At 35.3% G+C, this 18,990-nt stretch overlaps 1 protein-coding gene across 11 annotated transcripts in view; it reads left to right on the top strand.

Moving 5' to 3' along the window:
• Positions 1-18,990, top strand: part of FSD1L (fibronectin type III and SPRY domain containing 1 like) — a 103,116-nt gene that overhangs the window by 26,059 nt on the left and 58,067 nt on the right. For all 11 annotated transcript variants that reach the window (XM_055117769.2, XM_055117770.2, XM_034967917.3 and 8 more), the window contains 4 exons: positions 679-810; positions 4,373-4,474; positions 11,817-11,839; positions 16,822-16,943. In XM_055117769.2, coding sequence (XP_054973744.1) covers positions 679-810; positions 4,373-4,474; positions 11,817-11,839; positions 16,822-16,943 — 379 coding nt within the window. The remainder of the gene's footprint in view (positions 1-678; positions 811-4,372; positions 4,475-11,816; positions 11,840-16,821; positions 16,944-18,990) is intronic.

Raw genomic sequence — 18,990 nt, 5'->3', positions numbered from 1 at the left:
TGTTACTAGTAACTAATTGTATGGCTTTGGGCAAGTAACTTATCTGTATTTTAGTTAATACAGGATTTGACTACAAATTCTAGTCATTAGATGATTTAATATTTGATAAATATCTTAGGATCCAATAAATAATTGCTTAGTCTTTTAATTTCTGTTTATCTTACATAAATGCAGTGTTTTAGAGACCCTGAAAGATTTTAAAATTTAGACAAAATCCGCCTCATTTCTGTATGTGCAAAGTGTTCCTCGGAATTACTGAATTAAAATCTCTGGAATATTTTATAAGAATACCTCACCAGTGATTCTGATACGCACCAGAGGTTAAGAACCACTGGCTTAGAGTCTGCCTGAGAGACTGAAGGTCTGGACGAAGTTGGGAACGTTAAAACAACCTTTCATGTTGTCCTGTGGAAACAGTAAAGTGAAGAGAGTATGGGCTAGTCCATAAAAGACAACTTAACTGATAGTATAGCTGAAACAGTATTGTTAGCATTAGCAGGCAGTTTGTTGCATTTATCTCTTTTTAAAGCCTTAAGTCAAATATTAGAATTATGTTATTTTTATATTAGGCCAACATAGTTTGTAATATAAATTTATTCTCTCTTTTGGGCATACCTTTTAGGTTTTAAACGTTTGATAGCGCTTCAGTAAAATTGTTTTGTTTTGTTTTTTAAACAGGAAAATTCGTCCAACATACTCTCAGAGTTAGATGAAGAATTTGATAGTTTATACTCTATACTGGATGAAGTAAAAGAAAGTATGATTAACTGTATCAAGCAGGAACAAGCTCGTAAATCCCAGGAGTTACAGGTGAGATCATACAGCTATTGAAATATGGATAATTTTAGTCTATTTAATCCTTGATTTATGGTAAGCAAAAATTAATGAATTTCTAAGTATAACTATACCCTTACCTTGTAGAAGAATGGTTTTTTGTTTTGGCCATAAGTATTCTAAAATTGTTTTTAAAAAAACAATTTATTCTCTTAACCATTTTTTTTTTTTTGAGACAGAGTCTCACTCTGTCACCCAGGCTGGAGTGATCTTGGTTCATTGCAACCTCTGCCTCCCAGGTTCAAGCGATTCTCCTGCCTCAGCCTCCCAAGTAGCTGGGATTACAGGTGCCCACCACCATGCCTGGCTAATTTTTGTATTTTTAGTAGAGACGGGGTTTCACCATGTTGACCAGGCTGGTCTCAAACTCCTGACCTCAGGTGATCCACCCGTCTTGGCCTCCCAAAGTGCTGGGATTACAGGCGTAAGCCACCGTGCCCAGCCAATTCTCTTAAACCATTTTAAACTGTACAGTGTACAGTTGATGGTGTTAAATATATTCACATTTTTGTATAACAGATCTCTAGAATTTTTTCATCTTGTGCAAGTGAAACTTTATGTCCCTTGATCAACAACTTATTTCCCCTTCTTACTAGCCCCTGGCAATCATCATGTTATTTTCTGTTTCCATGACTACTCTACATGTCTCATATAAGTGGAATCATAGCATTTGTCCTTTTGTGACTTATTTCCTACTCAGCATAATGTCCTCAAGATTTATTCATGTTATATAGCATGTGCTAGGATTTCCTCCTTTTTTGTGGTTGAATAATATTCCACTTATGTATATACCACATTTTCTTTATCCATTTATATGTCTATGGACATTTTGGCAGCTTACACCTCTTAGCTATTGTGAATAATGCTGCAATGAATGTGGGGGTTTAAATATCTCTTTGAGATTCTGTTTTCAATTGTTTTGGATATGTATACTTCAAAGTAGGATTGCTGAATCATGTGGTAATTCTCTTTATAATTTTCTGAGGACCCTCTATATAATGTTTTCCATAGTGGCTGCACTATTTTACATTCCTACCAGCCGAAGTGTTCCAATTTCTTCATGTGCTTGCCGGTGCTTTTTATTTTCTGTTTTTTTTTTGTAGTGGCCATCATAATGGGTATAACATGATATTTCATTACGGTTTTGATTTGCATTTCCCTAGTGACTAGTGATGTTGAGCATCTCTTCACGTGTTTGTTGGCCATCAATGTATTTTCTTTAGAGAAGTGTCTATTCAGGTTCTTTGGCCATCTTTTAATTGGGTTACTTGGGGTTTTTGGTGGTTGTTAAGTTGCAGCAGTTTTCTATTCATTCTGGATATTAACTCCTTATCAGGTGTATGATTCACAGGTTTTTTTTTTCCCCATTTTGTAGGCTGCTTTTTTACCCTGTTGGTTGTTCTATTTGATATAGAGAAGTTTTAAAGTTTTACGTCATCTAATTTGTCTATTTTTGCTTTCATTGTCATATCCAGGAAATCATTGACAAATACAGTGTTATGAAGCTTTTCCTCTATGTTTTCTTCTAGGAGCTTTAGAGCTTATGTTTAGGTCTTTAATCCATTTTTAGTTAATTTTTGCGTATGGTGTTAAGTAAGGGACCTACTTTATTTTTTTGCTTGTGGATATTCGGTTTTCCTAGCACCATTTATTGAAGAGACTGTCCTGTCCCTATTGTTTGGCCTTAGTACCTATGTCAGAGATCATTCGATCATATATGTGAAGGGTAATTTCAGGACTGTCTGTTTTGTTCCATTGGTCTGTGTATCTGTCTTTATGCCAGTACCACATTGTTTGGGTTCCTATAGTTTTGTAAGGTATTTTGAAATCAGGAATGTTGAGGCATTCGACTTTTTTCTCTTTCAAAATTGTGCAATTCAGGGTCCCTGGAGATTCTACATGAATTTTATATATATTTTTTCTGTTCCTACAAAAAATGTCTTGGGATTTTGACAGTGATTACATTGAGTTTATAGATTGCTTTGGGTAGTATGGATAGTTTAACAATATTAAGTGTTCCAATCTATGAACATGAATGTCTTTCCCTTTATTTTTGTTGTGTATTTCTTTTAGCATTGTATTGTAGTTTTGGGTGTCTAGGTCTCATGCTTTGTTGGTTAAATTTATTTCAAAGTATGCTGTTCTTTTTGATACTATTATAAGTGGATTTTTTCTTTTTTTTCCTTCTTGGATTGTTCATTATTGGTATGTAGAAATGCAAATTTTTGTGTGTTGATTTGAGTTATAGATATCTTTGAGCACCTAAAAGCTGTGGAAAAACACATATGTTGTCTTTCTATCTTACATACACACCATAAATGCACAATTTCCAAGGATCAGATACTGTATCTTCGAAGTGTGTCCATACTACCCAGGTTGAGGTTTGTTGTTCATATTTGGGGGTGGGGGATGTATTACTTAAATAATTCAAGGATAATTCGTTTATTCATAAAGTTTCCATACATTTCAATAAATACTAATAAGAAATGAATTCATTTAAAAAACAAAACACTGTAGAAGAAAGGACAACTCAGCATCATCTGAAGATCCAACCGAAAACTCATCCTGTGCAGAATTCTGTTCTGTTTTGGACCCAGACCCTTCTTCACAGCACCACTTTGGAATGGCCTTTAAGCATCCAGTTGCTTAATCTCCAACTTTCCCTTTTCCCTCCCTGTACTTTTTCTTTACCAGAGCAGCTCTAATTGTCTTCATCTACCACTAGCCAACATTTCTGTCACCCTAGCTCATACTGCATATTAAACCTGCCACCAAAGTGGCCATGGGTCATGTCTTTTCTCTTGCCCTTCCTTCTTCCCATCAAGTACCAAAAAGTCTTTTGCATATTGAGTGTGCATTATGCATCTTGATCAACCCCCTAGCCATCCCTGGCATGAGTGATGTTCCAGTGCAACTGGTAATATTTTCCCTTTTCAGTTACCTCTCAGTTCCTAGTGCCTCATTGATATCTGTTGTTTGTCGGGACCTTCTTTCTACTTGAATATATGTGGACAGTTTGTTCTTCTGGCATTGTTAGTGGGGAGCTAGGAGCAGCCAATAGAAACATTTTTAAAACTTGCAGTTTGTTAGATAAAATTGAATTGCGAGCATTCATCTTTAGAGCAGGAACCTTGCCATTTAGGTTTAGAAAAATACTTCCTACTTGTCCCATATTCTTTATGTATCTTGAATTGCTAGTTTTTAATTAATGACAGTGGACTAAGCTTCGCTTAGGTCCCTTTTTGTTTTAAATGATGAGTGTATCTTTACCTGTATGCAGTGAAGCTGTTTTCAATAAATTATGGCAAGAGGTACAAAGTATTAAGATAATTAAAATTTGTTATATATATATAAAAAAATAACACGTTATATATATATAAAACTTGATTATCTTGCTACAATAGCTCACTGAAATATTTTTCCTCTATTATTGCTATTAAAATTATTTGTAAGTTCATTATAACAATATATATTTAAGATTCTAATGGCAATAGGAAACTTCATTTTAATGACTTAGTTTTTTTTTTTTTTTCCCTAGAGTCAGATTAGTCAATGTAATAATGCCCTGGAGAACTCTGAAGAACTATTAGAATTTGCAACAAGGTCATTAGATATAAAGGAACCTGAAGAATTTTCAAAGGTACACAAAAACTGCATTAATACACTTAACAAGGGAAGTTGTATTTTTAAAAAGGCGTTTTTGTTTTTCTTTAGTTTTGGATTTCTTTACTGATTTCTAATACTAATAAAGGCTTGGGGTTTCTTGATAAGTAAAATGCTGGCTGTTCATTTATTCCAAAGCAAACACTTAGAAGTGTGTGTCTTTAGGGTCATCAACAAATATGTTTAAAAAGTGTTTCTGTCTATGAGCTGCTTGGGAAAGCATCATCACTTTATGCACATGAGAACTGTAATTGTGTAACTTCTTATTGCAGATAAATGCCCCTACTGCTTAATTTAAGTAACTGAATGTTTTATTACAACATGGAAATGTAGATCCTTACTTAAGGGATATGTTTAGTATAAAAATGTAAAAAGTAGAGCAAGAAGCCTGCTAATGTTTTAACTTAGATCCTGGTGTTTAAGTGATTGTAAATTGTAAATTGTAATTTTTCTTTTAAGTAGGGTCATTTTAAATGATTACCATTTTGTCAAATCAAAACTCAGAAATGTAGAATATATTTTAAAATGATGTGAAAAGATTTGGAAATTAAGCTATATAATTAGCAAAAATTACTGTGTAGTTATCAAGATAAAATTTGAGTTTGATGTTATTTGCTTCACCTTTGTGGAGTATGTAGTGAGCTGCATTGTGTTAGGTAGCTTTATAACTGATTTATGCCTAGTGATTGTTTTCATTTTATGATTTTCTGTGAACTTGAAGGTAGAAAAAACTTCCTTGAGAAGGTAACATTTGCCACCTTACATCTTTGGATATTAAAATTGAAGTTTAATTGATTTCTTCTTTTAAACACATGAATCAAAACAAAAGTTCTTTTGCTGTAAGCCAATGCATGAATTAATTCTTTAAATTTGGAGGTGAGTTGTAAAGAAGCTTACTAATGCACATAGGTGGACTTATTATATAAAGGAATTACAAGGGAAATGTACTATATTTAAAAGTACTTTAAAAGTATGATATGTTGGCCAGGTATGGTGGCTCATGCCTGTAATCCCAGCACTATGGGAAGCCAAGGTGGGTGGTTTGCTTGAGCCCAGGAGTTTGAGGCCAGCTTGGGCAACATGATGAGATCCTGTCTGTACAAAATACACAAAAAAATTAGCTGGGCATGGTGATGTGCACCTGTAGTCCCAGCTACTCGAAGGCTGAGATGGGAGGATTGCCTGAGCCTAGGAAGTTGAGGCTGCACCGAGCTGTGATTACACTGCTGCACTCTAGCCTGGGCAACAGAGCAAGACCCTATCTCAAACAAAACAAAACAAAAAAAGCACTATATCACTTATTTAGAGGGCATTCATGTGATAACCTTAAGTGTCTGGAACATAGCTAAGAAACATGCAGAAAGCAAAAGATGTCTTAGTCATCAAAATCAACAGCATAGAGTTCATGGACAAGAGTTAATGTCCTCTATTCAAGATCATTTCTCAGAATCTGTTGACTATTGTACTTGATACTGCTACTATTTTCAGTATTTTTCTTTCTGTTTTCTACTTGTTAACAAATTCCCCTTTTAGTGGAGTAGGGCAGTTGTTAATGACAGGCATAGTCATAGTAGCAAGAATTACCAACTGACAGCCTAAGAGTGAGGAAGAAGACAGGAAAACTATAGAATGTGGACACTAATACTCAAAAATGCCTTGAATCCAGTTGATTTAAGGAGAGACTGATACTTGGAAAAACTATGATAAAAGTTTATTTCTCCCACGTTTCTCTTTCTATTGACATTTTTAGAGTTCTTCTGTCTTCTTTCTCCCAAATGCTACCCTTTTCTGTTTCACTGTCCTTTATTCTTTCCAGCTTTGTTTCTGTTATAATTTGTTCCTGACAGATTATAAATTAGAAAGGTTCTGATAAAATAAGTCACATTGTGGTTTAATATGCCACTTCGCTTATTCTTACTATTTGGGTCTTGTCTTGCAGCAGTTTATAGTACTGTTTAGTAGCTTAAACCATTTGGAGATGTGGTGAAATGAATTACAACCATGTGTCGCTTAACGAGGATGTCTTCTAAGAAATGTATCATTAGGCAGTTTCATCATTGTGGGAACATTAGAGTGTAATGGCACAAACCTAGACAGTATAGCCTACTACATACCTCAGCTGTATTGTATAGTCTGTTGCTTCTATGCTGCAAACCTGTGTAGCATGTTACTGTGCTGAATCCTGTAGGCAATTGCAATACAGTGGTATTTGTGTATCTCAACATAGAAAGGGTATAGTAAAAATACAGTATTATAATTTTATGGGAGCACCATTGTATGTGCAGTCCATTATTGACTTAAACGTAGTTATGTGGCACATTACTGTATCTGTCAGTGTTTCCTAGCCAGAAATCTGGGTTTATCATTTAGGAAAAATGCTTAACTGAGAGCTGCTTGCAATTATTTTCTTCATATGTCCAAATAGTATCCAGATAATAATTTGATTTCAAGTAAAAAACTAAGTTCACTTTCCTAGCCAGCTACATGGACTACAGGCCTGCCTCAAACACCTACTTGCTGACTGAATAGGGAGAGATGACTTTGGAGATTATTATTAGTCTAGCAGTATATTGTTAGATGTCTGGAAAAAGAAATTCATTTAAGGTATACTATTTGTGAATATCCCACATTAAAGTGCTTAAATGAGATTAATATGAATGGCCCATGAGGACAAAAAAATAGCATAGGCTAAAAATTGAGGCAGTATGTCTTTTCATACTTCATTATCTTCAAAAAGAGTATTTCAAATTCTAATATTTAAATTATCACATTGCAGCGTCTCAGCATGAGAACTGAATGTGAAGTTATGCTATTTACTGGCATTTTACTTTCTGAAAGTAAACAAATACAAATAGCACAAATGCAAAAAGATTTTAGAACATACCTTCACTAATTTTTTTTAACTGCTAGAAGTTTGGTTGTTAGTAAATTTATGCAGACGGATCACCAGCAAATGGGATCCAGATCATTAGCTTTATTCCTGGACTTAATAAATTGGCAACATCCCACCAAATGTGCATTCTCTGCTAATAGCTGGCCTGCAGAACACTGCTTGGATCCTTTACCAAAATTCGTATTTCTATTCCCACCCTGACTTTAGACCTTGAATTCTCTCTATAGAAAGAGCTGGATCAGTGGAACAATTTCCAAGTCAGTGTAACTAAATTGCCATCACAATCATGCCACACATGCTCCGGTTGTCAGAGTAGAAGGGAGAAAATAGTTTCCTATCCATGGGGTCCCTATAATGGAATAAAAAGTACAGTTGGGTGAAAGGAGAACAGTGTCTTCTGCATTTGATCACAGCTGAAGAGGGAGAATGGGTTTAGTGTATTTCCCACATCTCACTTGTAATGAATGATTCGCCTGTAGAATATTGTCCATTGAGTGTTAGGCTCTGACCACTGGAAGGAGTGAATAAGAAGAGGAGTGGGTAGAAGCTCACTCAGTACTTTCATCAAGGAAGCAGAAATACTGCCAGAAGCTCCCTCTGTAGGCTGAAGTTAAGAATGTTAGGAGAGAGGAGAGGACCTTCAACAAAAGCGTGAATGTTTCAGTTTTGAGGACAATATAAAAAAACAGATCTAAATATTTGTTAAGCATAGGTCAAATTGTAGTTTTCACCTTAATTTCATTTCTTGGTGTTTATGTCTTACAGAAATGCAATCTCCTGTTGTACAAATATGCCTAATCATAAAACAGTTGAGTACAGTACTGTATTTCAAAGTGTATTTCAAGTTATTCACTGGGGCTTTTGTGACAGATTCTTTAAAATGATCATGCTTTTTGAAAAATAGTTCCTTTTATGAACAGATAAATATATGTCTACCAAATACAAAACTTCTAATGTATGGAATCAACTGGTGTGCAATCTTTTTTTTTCCAAAGACATATTTTTGCCTAAAGGAAAATAATGTTTTGAGGCTATCTCTTTTTCCCTCTCCCTTTCTATAAAAAGAGAAATGATGATATTAAAGAAAGATAGAAACAATAAGATACTTTATCTTCAAAGTGCTTGATAAATTCACAGAAGAAAATAGTTTCTATATTCACCCATTACAGATTAAGAACAAAAGAGATTGGGAAAAGATCTGTTAACTTTTTTCTATGTGACTGGGAAAATATCTGGTTTAACGTCTTTAAATTTAATTGGCAGTTATGAAGATTGGTTTGCGATTACTTCTTCTTTACTCGTATTACCGTTTCTCTGCATTCATATCAGAGATGGTGCCTTCCTTTCTCCCTCTCTCTCTCTCTTCCCTCATTGCCTCCCTCCATCTCTTAGTTAATTGTTTTTAAACTAAATGTTACAATTCCATTTCTTTAATCAGTCATAGAAATGTCACCTGAGACCAAACTGCCTTAAGTAGAATTGTAATGCTGAATTTTGTCAAACATCTGTTTAATTAGTACCAGCTGATTCCAAGATTTACCACTGCTCTGTTGCCAACACATTTATTTGAGCCTACGTAATTCCATGTAGTGAGTTATGAAGAAGCTGCAATGAATGTTTAGATTTATTTTTAGGTTATGGTACTGTATATTATTGAAAAGCTTCCAAGAAGCTTAGTTATATTACTTTACTCAACATCACTCTTTAGATCTTCTATTGAAATCCTTTCTGCCAATGTTGTAATTGACAAAAGTCACCATTCTTGAAATAGAGGAATAGAAACTTAGAAGCTGTATAGTATTGTGTATCTTTTGGATACCTTTCTGTTTTGAGAGAATTCTAGAAAAGAAATTATTTTCCAATTTAAGACATTTCTTGAAATTGGGCCCTTTCAAAGAAATATCTTCAGAATTTGAAACTCTGCCTTCTAATCATTGCTCAGAATAACTTCTTAAACCTCTCTTGCATTTATACAATATATATGCAGTAAAATTTGAACCTAAATGAAAGTGGAGCCATGGGAGTTTTCAGTTTTACTAGCTGGGTATATTCTATGTAAATGCATGGACAACAGTTTTTCCTAGATTATCTGGCTTTTCATTTATTCCTTTCCTGGTTTTTCACAAACAGCATGGTACATGAAGTGATACCATAAAAGCTTTGCATGCATGCATATGTGCACACACACACTAAAAATTTTTACCTTATTAAATTTAGTAACACTTGACACAAAATTGAATCATTGTGGTCAGTTTAAAAAATGGTAATCGTCTTCATCTCATTGGGTTATGCAAGGGTGATTGGTAATATTTCTCTAAGTTTGAAACCAGTTAGGAAATAAGACCAAAAAAAACTGATAAGAGGCCAAATAATGATAAAAGCATATTGGAAAAGATGGCTTTTGTTATTGGGCAAGTTTCCCAATACTAAATACCTAGAATTAGACAGACAAATTCACCCAGGCATGATCAGCAGGGGCTGCCTCAGGTGATGGGCAGGGGAAGCCTCTTTCAGTGAAAGTTATGGTACAGAGGGAAAGAACAGAATATATGTTATCTGTGGGCAAGCAAGCTGTGAGAAAAAGCAGAAAGTCTAGTTTCTCCTTTCAAACCCATTATCAGATAAGTCATGTCATTTTCCTAGGAGAAATAAGGGAATGGAGAGGCAAAGAGTAATCCTGGTAGTACTTGTTTCATATCAGGTACAGAGAAGAGTCCTTTCTTTCCTTCCTTTAACACTTACATTAAAATCTTTGTTTTGTAATTCCAGCTTTAATGATAGTAATTTAAAAAATCAATTAAATTAACTTTTTAAACATTTTCTATCTCTGGTACTACAGTAGTTTCATGACTTAAGATACAGATTCCACAGAATTTGTTTGTTTGTGTAGCATGTGGGAATGATTTTCGGAAACATTAAGAAACAAAATTCCTTAGAAAAGAAATAGAATGATTAATATACAAGGTCTCAACTGATTAATAGTAATGCTGAGACTGTATAATATGCTGATCTCTTAAATCTCAGTTCTGTGTTGCCTGGGTGTGCTGGCTCATGCCTGTAATCCCAGCACTTTGGGAGGCTGAGGCAGGCGGATCACGAGGTCAGGAGATCAAGACCGTCTTGTCTAACATGGTGAAACCCTGTCTCTAATAAAAATACAAAAAAATTTGCCGGGCGTGGTGGCGGGTCCCTGTAGTCCCAGCTACTTGGGAGGCTGAGGCAGGAGAATGGCATGAACCCGGGAGGCGGAGCTTGCAGTGAGCCAAGATCGTGCCACTGCACTCCAGCCTGGGTGACAGAACAAGACTCTGTCTCAAAAAGAAAAATCTGAGTTCTGTGTTTTTGAGTAGAAAGAGTACTCAGACCAGAATGTTTTAGGGTGGATATAAAAATGACCAATAATGAATAGGAACAACGTTAGAACTGAAGAAGAGAGGCCACAGAAGCATTGCTACATATGTCTAATTAACATTCAAATAAGTTTAATAATTATTAAGTATTACTATGTCCTAAGCATTTTTGCTAGGCACTGGGGATACAGTGTTGAGCAAAACAGCCTTGTCTATGTCTGATATATTGTTAACTATACTGGTTACTGTGGAGAAAAAAACTTTTGTTGGATATATTGTATGTAAATATAAAAGGGACAACAGTTTTTACTTGTTTTTTATTATTTTGTGTGACCATGCAGTCCCAAGTAAATAGCTGAGTTCCCTTTCTAAACTTGTGCTTGCATAAAAAAAAAAAAAGACAAAAGAGATACCTTATATATAGGTTTAAGTTGGTAGCATGTATGAAATCATCATGGAGAAAGACCCCATTGCTAGAAGTATTTCTCTGGTCTCTTTGTGTCTGAATTTCTGCCATTACAACTTTCTTTGGAGTAAAGGTTTATAGAATTGCAGCCTAGTTGTATTTGTTAGCAGGCAAACTCTCAGAATTCCTTGCCCTATAGAGGCATATAGAGAAAACTTGGAACAACGATTATGAAGTAGTGAAAGAGATCTCTGAAGAAAAATTAGAGAGTAAATTTGACATGTACAAGAAAACCATGAAGGAAGTTGTTCCATGAAGGAGATTGGTTGCTCTAGTTGATGAGTATCAGACTGAATGAAAGTGGAGGTGTGTTTTGATAATTTTAAGGTAAGAATAAAACATTTATAGTCACCTGGAATTTGTTTGAAGTGTTAAATTTTCCTCCTAAAAGGTGATTTTTGTGGGGTCTGGATTTTCTACTATAATTCTAACATCACATGAAAGCTTATGTGAACTATACACATAAATTTTCTATAGTTTGTGTTTTGGTGAATATGAACTAATCTGTTGCAGGGTTTATATCCTAACTTTTCTTGCATGTCACTGCCATTGAAACTTGCATGAAAAGCACTAACTTGCCTTCTTTCTCTTCTCCCTGATTGGCTCCAAGGCTGCCAGACAGATCAAGGATAGGTATGGTATAAAACACATTTTTACTTAAGTATAAATATTGAAGTCAGAAATGAAATTCAGAAATAGTTTTTTAATTAAAATTGTGTTAGTTAAGATAAAAGTACCCAATGACCAAGTACAAAATAAAATGTCCTCTGTGTATTTTCTTGGAATAACCATTGTATCAAGATTTTTTAAAAGCATAGTTGTGGATAATTATGTGCTTCAGAAGAATTTCATTTCTGGTGTAGAAATATAGTTAGTTTTAGTTTTAGAACAGTTCTTAATTAGTTATACTAATGAAGAGGGAACTATTTTGAATAACTTAAAAATATATATTTCTGGAATGTGTTTTTTGTTGTTAAATTTAAATGTAAGTGGGTCTTATTTTCTTTGAACTCACTCATTTTAAGTAGTCCTCAAGAACTAAAGCGCTCCTATTTCACTGCCCTCCTGTTTAACACCTTGTGTTCTCATTCCATCCTGTTCCTGGTGCCATCTCTTTCTATTTCTAATGCCACCACTATCTAGTTAATATTCTGTGGGAAGAGAAAATTAAAGAAAATTATTAAAGGTTTTGGTTTAAAAGTTCTTTCTTATTGGTAGAGCCAGGCTTAAGAAAAGGAATTTAGTACTTGTAATGAACATAGAGTGCTAAAGGAGTTGCTGGCAACATTTGGATTGCATTAACACAGAAGGAACAGTTTGGATCTGCCTGTCTAGTCACTGAGTATTGTCTGTATTGAGATTATAGCAAGTTTTTTCATCTGAGGGTCATGAGATTCTCTGAAAGGCACAGCTCTTCAAAGTACCACTCCAAATCCTAGATTAAATTATTCTTCATCAGATAATTCACAAAAATTTTCATTATAGATTATGTGAAAAACAGTGCCTCTATTGTTAATCTTGGCTGACAGTTTTACTTCTGGGTTTCTCTTTTTTTTTTTTTTGAGACAGAGTCTTGCTCTAGCACCCAGGCTGGAGTGCAGTGGTGCGATCTTGTCACACTGCAACCTCTGCCTCATGGGTTCAAGTGATCCTCCACCTCATCCTCCTGAGTAGGTGGGACTACAGGCATGTGCCACCACACCCAGCTAATTTTTGTATTTTTTGTAGAAACAGGGTCTTGATATTTTGCCCAGGCTGGTCTGGAATGCCTAAGCTCAAGCTATCCGCCCAACTTGGCCTCCCAAAGTGCTGGGATTACAGGTGTGAGCCATTGTGCCTGGTCCTGTATTAATTTTTATATTTTTTGTATATTTTACATCAGGCAGTAGCTAAAGACATGGATCATTCTTATAAATCCTGGATCTAGAAAGATGATTGTGAAAGTTTGAAGGTGAAAAATATTAGCTGTGTGAGGAATGGATGCCAGATAGGTCAGTTTTGTGGATAAGGTAGATTTGGGTTGTGTCTGGAAATTGCTATGAGTCATCCATCTTCCTCCCTGGGTATATTATACTTACTGTTTAGCTACCTATCCCACTGCATCCTGCTCTAGTTCCTAATTTTCTGAATTAGAAGTTACTTCCTAATCATGACCTTGCAAAATCTCTCCTTTTTTCAAGATTCTATATGGCTCTTTGCATCACAGAATCTTGTCTGTATCCTTGAACTCTTTGTCTTTGCCCAGATTTGTTTATCAGAATTTAATTTCATGACCAATTTCAATGGCTGTATTCTTCACTGAAGCTTGGGTTTTTTGCGTCTTCTAAGCCAGCCTCTTGGCTTGATTTCATAAGTATCCAGGTGATCTCAGGAATTAGGGTTCAGGCAAACTCTGTGTGTGTGTGTGTGTGTGTGTGTGTGTGTGGTTCTTTTTTTGCTTGTTCAAACCCTATAGCATTTTTGTGATCCCCTGCAGAATTTTTACTTCCTGCCCGAGGAACATTTCTGATTCTCAACTTAATTTTTTTTTTTTTGAGACAGAGTCTTGCTCAGTTGCCCAGGCTGGAGTGCAGCGGTGCAATATTGGCTCACTGCAGCCTCTGCCTCCCGGGTTCAAGCGATTCTCCTGCCTCATCCTCCCAAGTAGCTGGGATTACAGGCATCTGCCACCACACCCAGCTAATTTGTGTGTGTGTGTGTTTTGTAGAGATGGGGTTTCACCATGTTGGCCAGGCTCGTCTCGAACCCCTGACCTCAAGTGATCTGCCCACTTCGGCCTCCCAAAGTGCTGGGATTACAGGTGTGAGCCACTGTGCCCGGCCCTTCAACTTAATTTTTAAAATTTGATGTTTAGCTTTATAATGTTCAGGTTTCTCTGATGTAGTTTTTGGTACTCGCCAAAAGTGAGCTTTTAGAATTCCATTATTGTCATTTAAAATATAAAAATAATTTAAACATATAGTCATAATAAAATAATTAATGTAGCTATTTTCACCAAGCAAAGAAAGGATTTTTTTTTTTTTTTTGGGTCAGGGTCTTGCTCCATCACCCAGGCTGGAGTGCAGTGGCACAATCACAGCTTACTGCAGCCTGGACCTCCCTGGCTTAAGGGGCCCTTCCACCTCTGCCGCCTGAGCAGCTGGGACTGCAGGCACGTGCCACCATGCCCAGTTAATTTTTTTGTATCTTTTGTAGAGATGGGGTTTCGCCATGTTGCCTAGGCTGGTCTCAAACTCCTGGGCTCAAGCTGTCCTCTTGCGTCAGCCTTCCGAAGTGCTGGGGTTACAGATATGAGCCACCATGTCCGCCCTAGGATTATCTTTTTATAAGGGCATAGATGGATTTTAAGGGAGAATGTGTAACATATCTGAGCAAGAAATCAAATATAAAAAATGAAAATATCTGTGAAAACTCATCATTTATCATTTGCTATGGTAGAAGTTACACAGAGGAACAGCAGGATTAAGAGAGAAAACTCAAGATAGAAATAAGATAATAGCACATCTCTATAACTTTATAGAATTACTGGCGTGTACTTCTGGGGACTTAATAATATTGGAATATGATTAGTTGAGGTATATTGCCGGAGTTATTGGTTCTTGAAAGAGAGGGGTTATGAAAGAGTCAAGTTAATTAGGTAGTTTGAGGAAATGAAAACTATGTTTTGTAGTTATTTTCTCTTCGCAAAAATCAGGAGCGAAGGATCCTTGAATTTACCTTGTGCTAGTAGAAATGAACTAAGAAAATCAAGGGGAATTAAAGCATACCTAGCCTTGTGGATCCTGTAGTGTAGAGAATTATCTAATGAATTTTAGATGTTTAGTTTGGGCTTTGAGGCACATGTCTAAATACATGAAGTTAAAAATTAAAGTTCAGTCTTCTGAAAGATTGTAGCATTGTTGCCCATCTAAATTGATTCATGGAAACTTAAGTCTTCATTGACTAAAAAATAAGAGTTGTTCTTGTTTTTTTTTAAAGCTTTGATAAGCCTTTCTAATGCATTTATGGGGCATATTCTTTTTCTTTGATGTCATGGTGATTGAATCAAATCTTACAGGTTTAAGGTTTAAAATTCTCTAAAATACTTTCGGATTTTTTTTCTCAACATTTCTCAGTAAACATTTAAATATTTAGTCAGGTTTTGAATAAACCAAGTAGGTTCTAACCTATGCACTGATTCAGTGAGCATTTAGTAAGTACGTATCTGACTATAGCTCTTTCAGATGTCTTCGAATCAAAAGATACTTGGGGCTGTAAAGAATAACATATGTAGGACTTAGTATTTGTTCCTTTTTATTGAAATTGTATTATTTGAGAGACGGGTTAGTGTAATATGCATGAAATACTCAGCATTATACTTGGCATATAGTAAGCAGTCGGTGTGAATTCCCTTTGCTGTAAATTATATTTCAGTATAGCACTTTCTTCTTGATAAACACATCAACTGTTGTTTACTCATTGTTACTATTAAATTATTACTAGTTTTAAAATGAAGTAAAATAACTAAATACAGAAATAGCTTGACATTTTTCATCCTAAAATAAGTGAATATAGCAAGTTTGACATCTTTCATTTCATTGACTTCTTGGGTAGATTTGGCAGATCCAATTGATTTGGCAGATACAATTGACTAGGCCTAGTATTCCCCTTGTCCCACCAGCTCTGTTTCCTTCCCCTTCCAAATTGTGTACTAGGAGGACAGTGTTCACCTGTAGTACTTCTGATCATTCTTGAACCAAAGATAGTAAGGGGCTTACTTTGTGATACTTGTGGAAATTTATTGGAATATGAAAAATTGAAATTTGAGATAAAATTAAAAATTAATAGAATAAGAGGATTTCTTTTAATCTTCAGTTTTAATGGACTACAGATTCTCTGTACTTTGGATAAAGTGGCTTCATTCTTTTTTTGTTTTTCCCTCCACATTCATCTAGTAAATGTTTATTGAATTCCTGTTACTTCCATGGCATATACTTTTTCACAGGGCTGTTTCTCATAGTAGGCTTCCCTGTAGCTGATGTTGATAGATCAGAGTGACACCTAGTGTGGTATTCATTGATAGTGATTTCACTTCTCTCTTATCTTATCCATGGCCTATCTTTAGCAACTACCAAACTATACAGTATTAGGTCAATCTACCTCTACTCTTATTTGAGGGTACATGGGATAGCTCTTATTACTAGGGAGAATATTTGAATCAAGGTGTGATTCAAATGAATATAAATGAATTTAAGTTCATTATCTGGCATATGAAAAGGAGTAAGGCTGGCATCAGGAAGTCAGTAAGATTGAGTGTACAGAGGTTCAGATGAATGTTGAGTCTGGTAAGGATTATTTTTATTGGATATTTGTTGTTATTCATATATATGCAATTTAATAAAAATTGGCTGGGAGGAAAGTTGCTAACCAGTTGTCTTAAATGTCTTTAAAAAGACATTTTGTAGTTTTTTATTTAGTTAATTTTGAAGACTAAGAGCAAATTTCTATTTCACTTTTAACTTTTATTATAGTCTGAAATTATTAGTGATATAATTTGTCTTTTCATTTTATAAATTAAATATGATTTGATACTTCCTATTTCTTTATTTTAAAAAGTATGTTTGTGTTTACCGTAGAGTCACAATGGCTTCAGCCTTTCGCCTTTCTTTGAAACCAAAGGTCAGTGACAACATGACTCATTTAATGGTGGATTTCTCACAGGAAAGACAGATGCTGCAAACTTTGAAGTTTTTGCCAGGTAAATACATGTATTACATGTAAAGTTTTGTATAAAAACTTTTTTTTTTCTACAAGATTTTTTTGCAGTGAACATTGGTATGTAAATATTAAGGAAGTATAGTGTGATTTTTTTTTCATTCAGCTAAGGAATAATTAAATTTGCTAGTTTTTTTTATTTTTAGAGATTTTATTGGTAGTAAAAATTGCATTTTCAGAATCCTATCAAGGGATCTCTTATTGTTAGCTTGGCAGAGGGAAGCAGTATGGTGTGATGGTTAGCAGTGGGTCTCAAGGCCAGACTTCTTAGGTTTGAATCCTATTGCTTACTTGCTATGTAATCTTGAACAATTTACTTAACTTGCTTCATTTTTAACATCTTTAAAATGCGATGTTATTCTTCTAGGGTGTTTATAAGGATTAAATAAATTGATACCTCTAAAATATTTATAATAGTACCTGCACATAGTTAAAATTCAGTGAATGTTAGGTGTTATCATTATTATTATTGTGGTTGTTGGCTCAGATGGAACTTTATCTTCAGTAATATGTTAACATTATTTTATTAAAGTATTAACATGAGGATATTGCAGTAGCCAAAACCATTTGTGATTGAGTCCCAAATTATTCACATATGTGAAAGAGCCAATTAAGAACCAATCTTAGTCTGTTTTGTGTTGCCATAACAGAAGGCCTGAGACTGGGTAATTTATATAAAGAAAAGAGGTTCTCTAGGCTGAGAAGTTCAAGACTGGGCAGCAATATCTGGCAGCTTCTGGTGATAGCCTCATGCTATGTCAAAACATGATGGAGCATAGAAGGGGAACCAGACACATGCAAAAAAGGCAAAACAAGAGAGTCAACCTCACTTTGTAAGAACCTTCTTTCACAAGAACTAACCCAGTCTTTTGAGAAAGACATTAATCCATTGTAATGACCTAATCACCTCTTAAAGGCACCACTTCCCAACACTGCCATATTGGTGACCAAACTTCAACATGAGTTTGCTGGGGACAAATCAGGAATATGACTTAACAACCTTTTGGTTAGGTGTTTTTTTTTTTTTTTTTTTTTTTGCATCATGTTGCTGATAACTAAAACTATTTAGATATGGTGATTTGAGGGATCAAGGAATTTCTTGAAAGTGACATGTTTTCCTTACAAGTACTTTTTTTTTTTTTGAGACGGAGTCTTGCTCTGTCACCCAGGCTGGACTGCAGTGGCGCGATCTCGGCTCACTGCAAGCTCTGCCTCCTGGGTTCGCGCCATTCTCCTGCCTCAGCCTCCCAAGTAGCTGGGACTACAGGCAGCCATCACCAAGCCCGGCTAATTTTCTGTATTTTTAGTAGAGATGGGGTTTCACCATGTTAGCCAGGATGGTTTCGATCTCCTGACCTCGTGATCCGCCCGCCTCGGCCTCCCAAAGTTCTGGGATTACAGGCGTGAGCACAAGTACTTTTTTTTTTGGAGTCTGTTTTTGAGTAGAGAATGTTGATTATATGGAACCATTCCTTTTTTCCTTGAATATATCGTCAGTGACTTTAAAATACGATTGGAAAAACACGTTAGTAGTTCTCACACTGTAATGGAACCTAGGAAGGGGGTAGCACAAGTGAAATACTAATTTGTGTGATATAGATTAGAAGCTCTAGAGGAGTTCATAAAATGAAAAGATGAGAGAAGGAACTGTAGTTGTAGAGGAAGAAAGTGTACTTGTCATTGGCTGTTTACCTAAACATTGGCCTTTCAGAATTTCTATATTTTCATTCACAGGGCTCTACTTAAGAGTAAAACTGATATTAAAGCAGGAATAAATATTTTTAAAAGTTTTATTTTGATTACCGTATAATTTAAAATGGTTTGTTCTTTTCAATCTGACATGTAGAATTTCATTGGTAAGAAGCTGGATTTTATTTTAGTTTTGAAAATTTGAGGTGGCACAGGTTACCAGTTAACTGATGTTTTACTTTTAAGTAGAACACTTTCATGTTCACTCTTGGGAGATAGGGACTTAAATTTCAGACTGGGGAATATATCTCCAAATGTGAACTTTCTTACTTAAGAAAGGA

Source organism: Pan paniscus, chromosome 11 (genome assembly GCF_029289425.2).
Source record: "Pan paniscus chromosome 11, NHGRI_mPanPan1-v2.0_pri, whole genome shotgun sequence".
Taxonomy (NCBI): domain Eukaryota; kingdom Metazoa; phylum Chordata; class Mammalia; order Primates; family Hominidae; genus Pan; species Pan paniscus.
The sequence above is the reverse complement of the archived record's forward strand: the minus strand, read 5'-3'. Positions and strand labels throughout refer to the sequence as shown.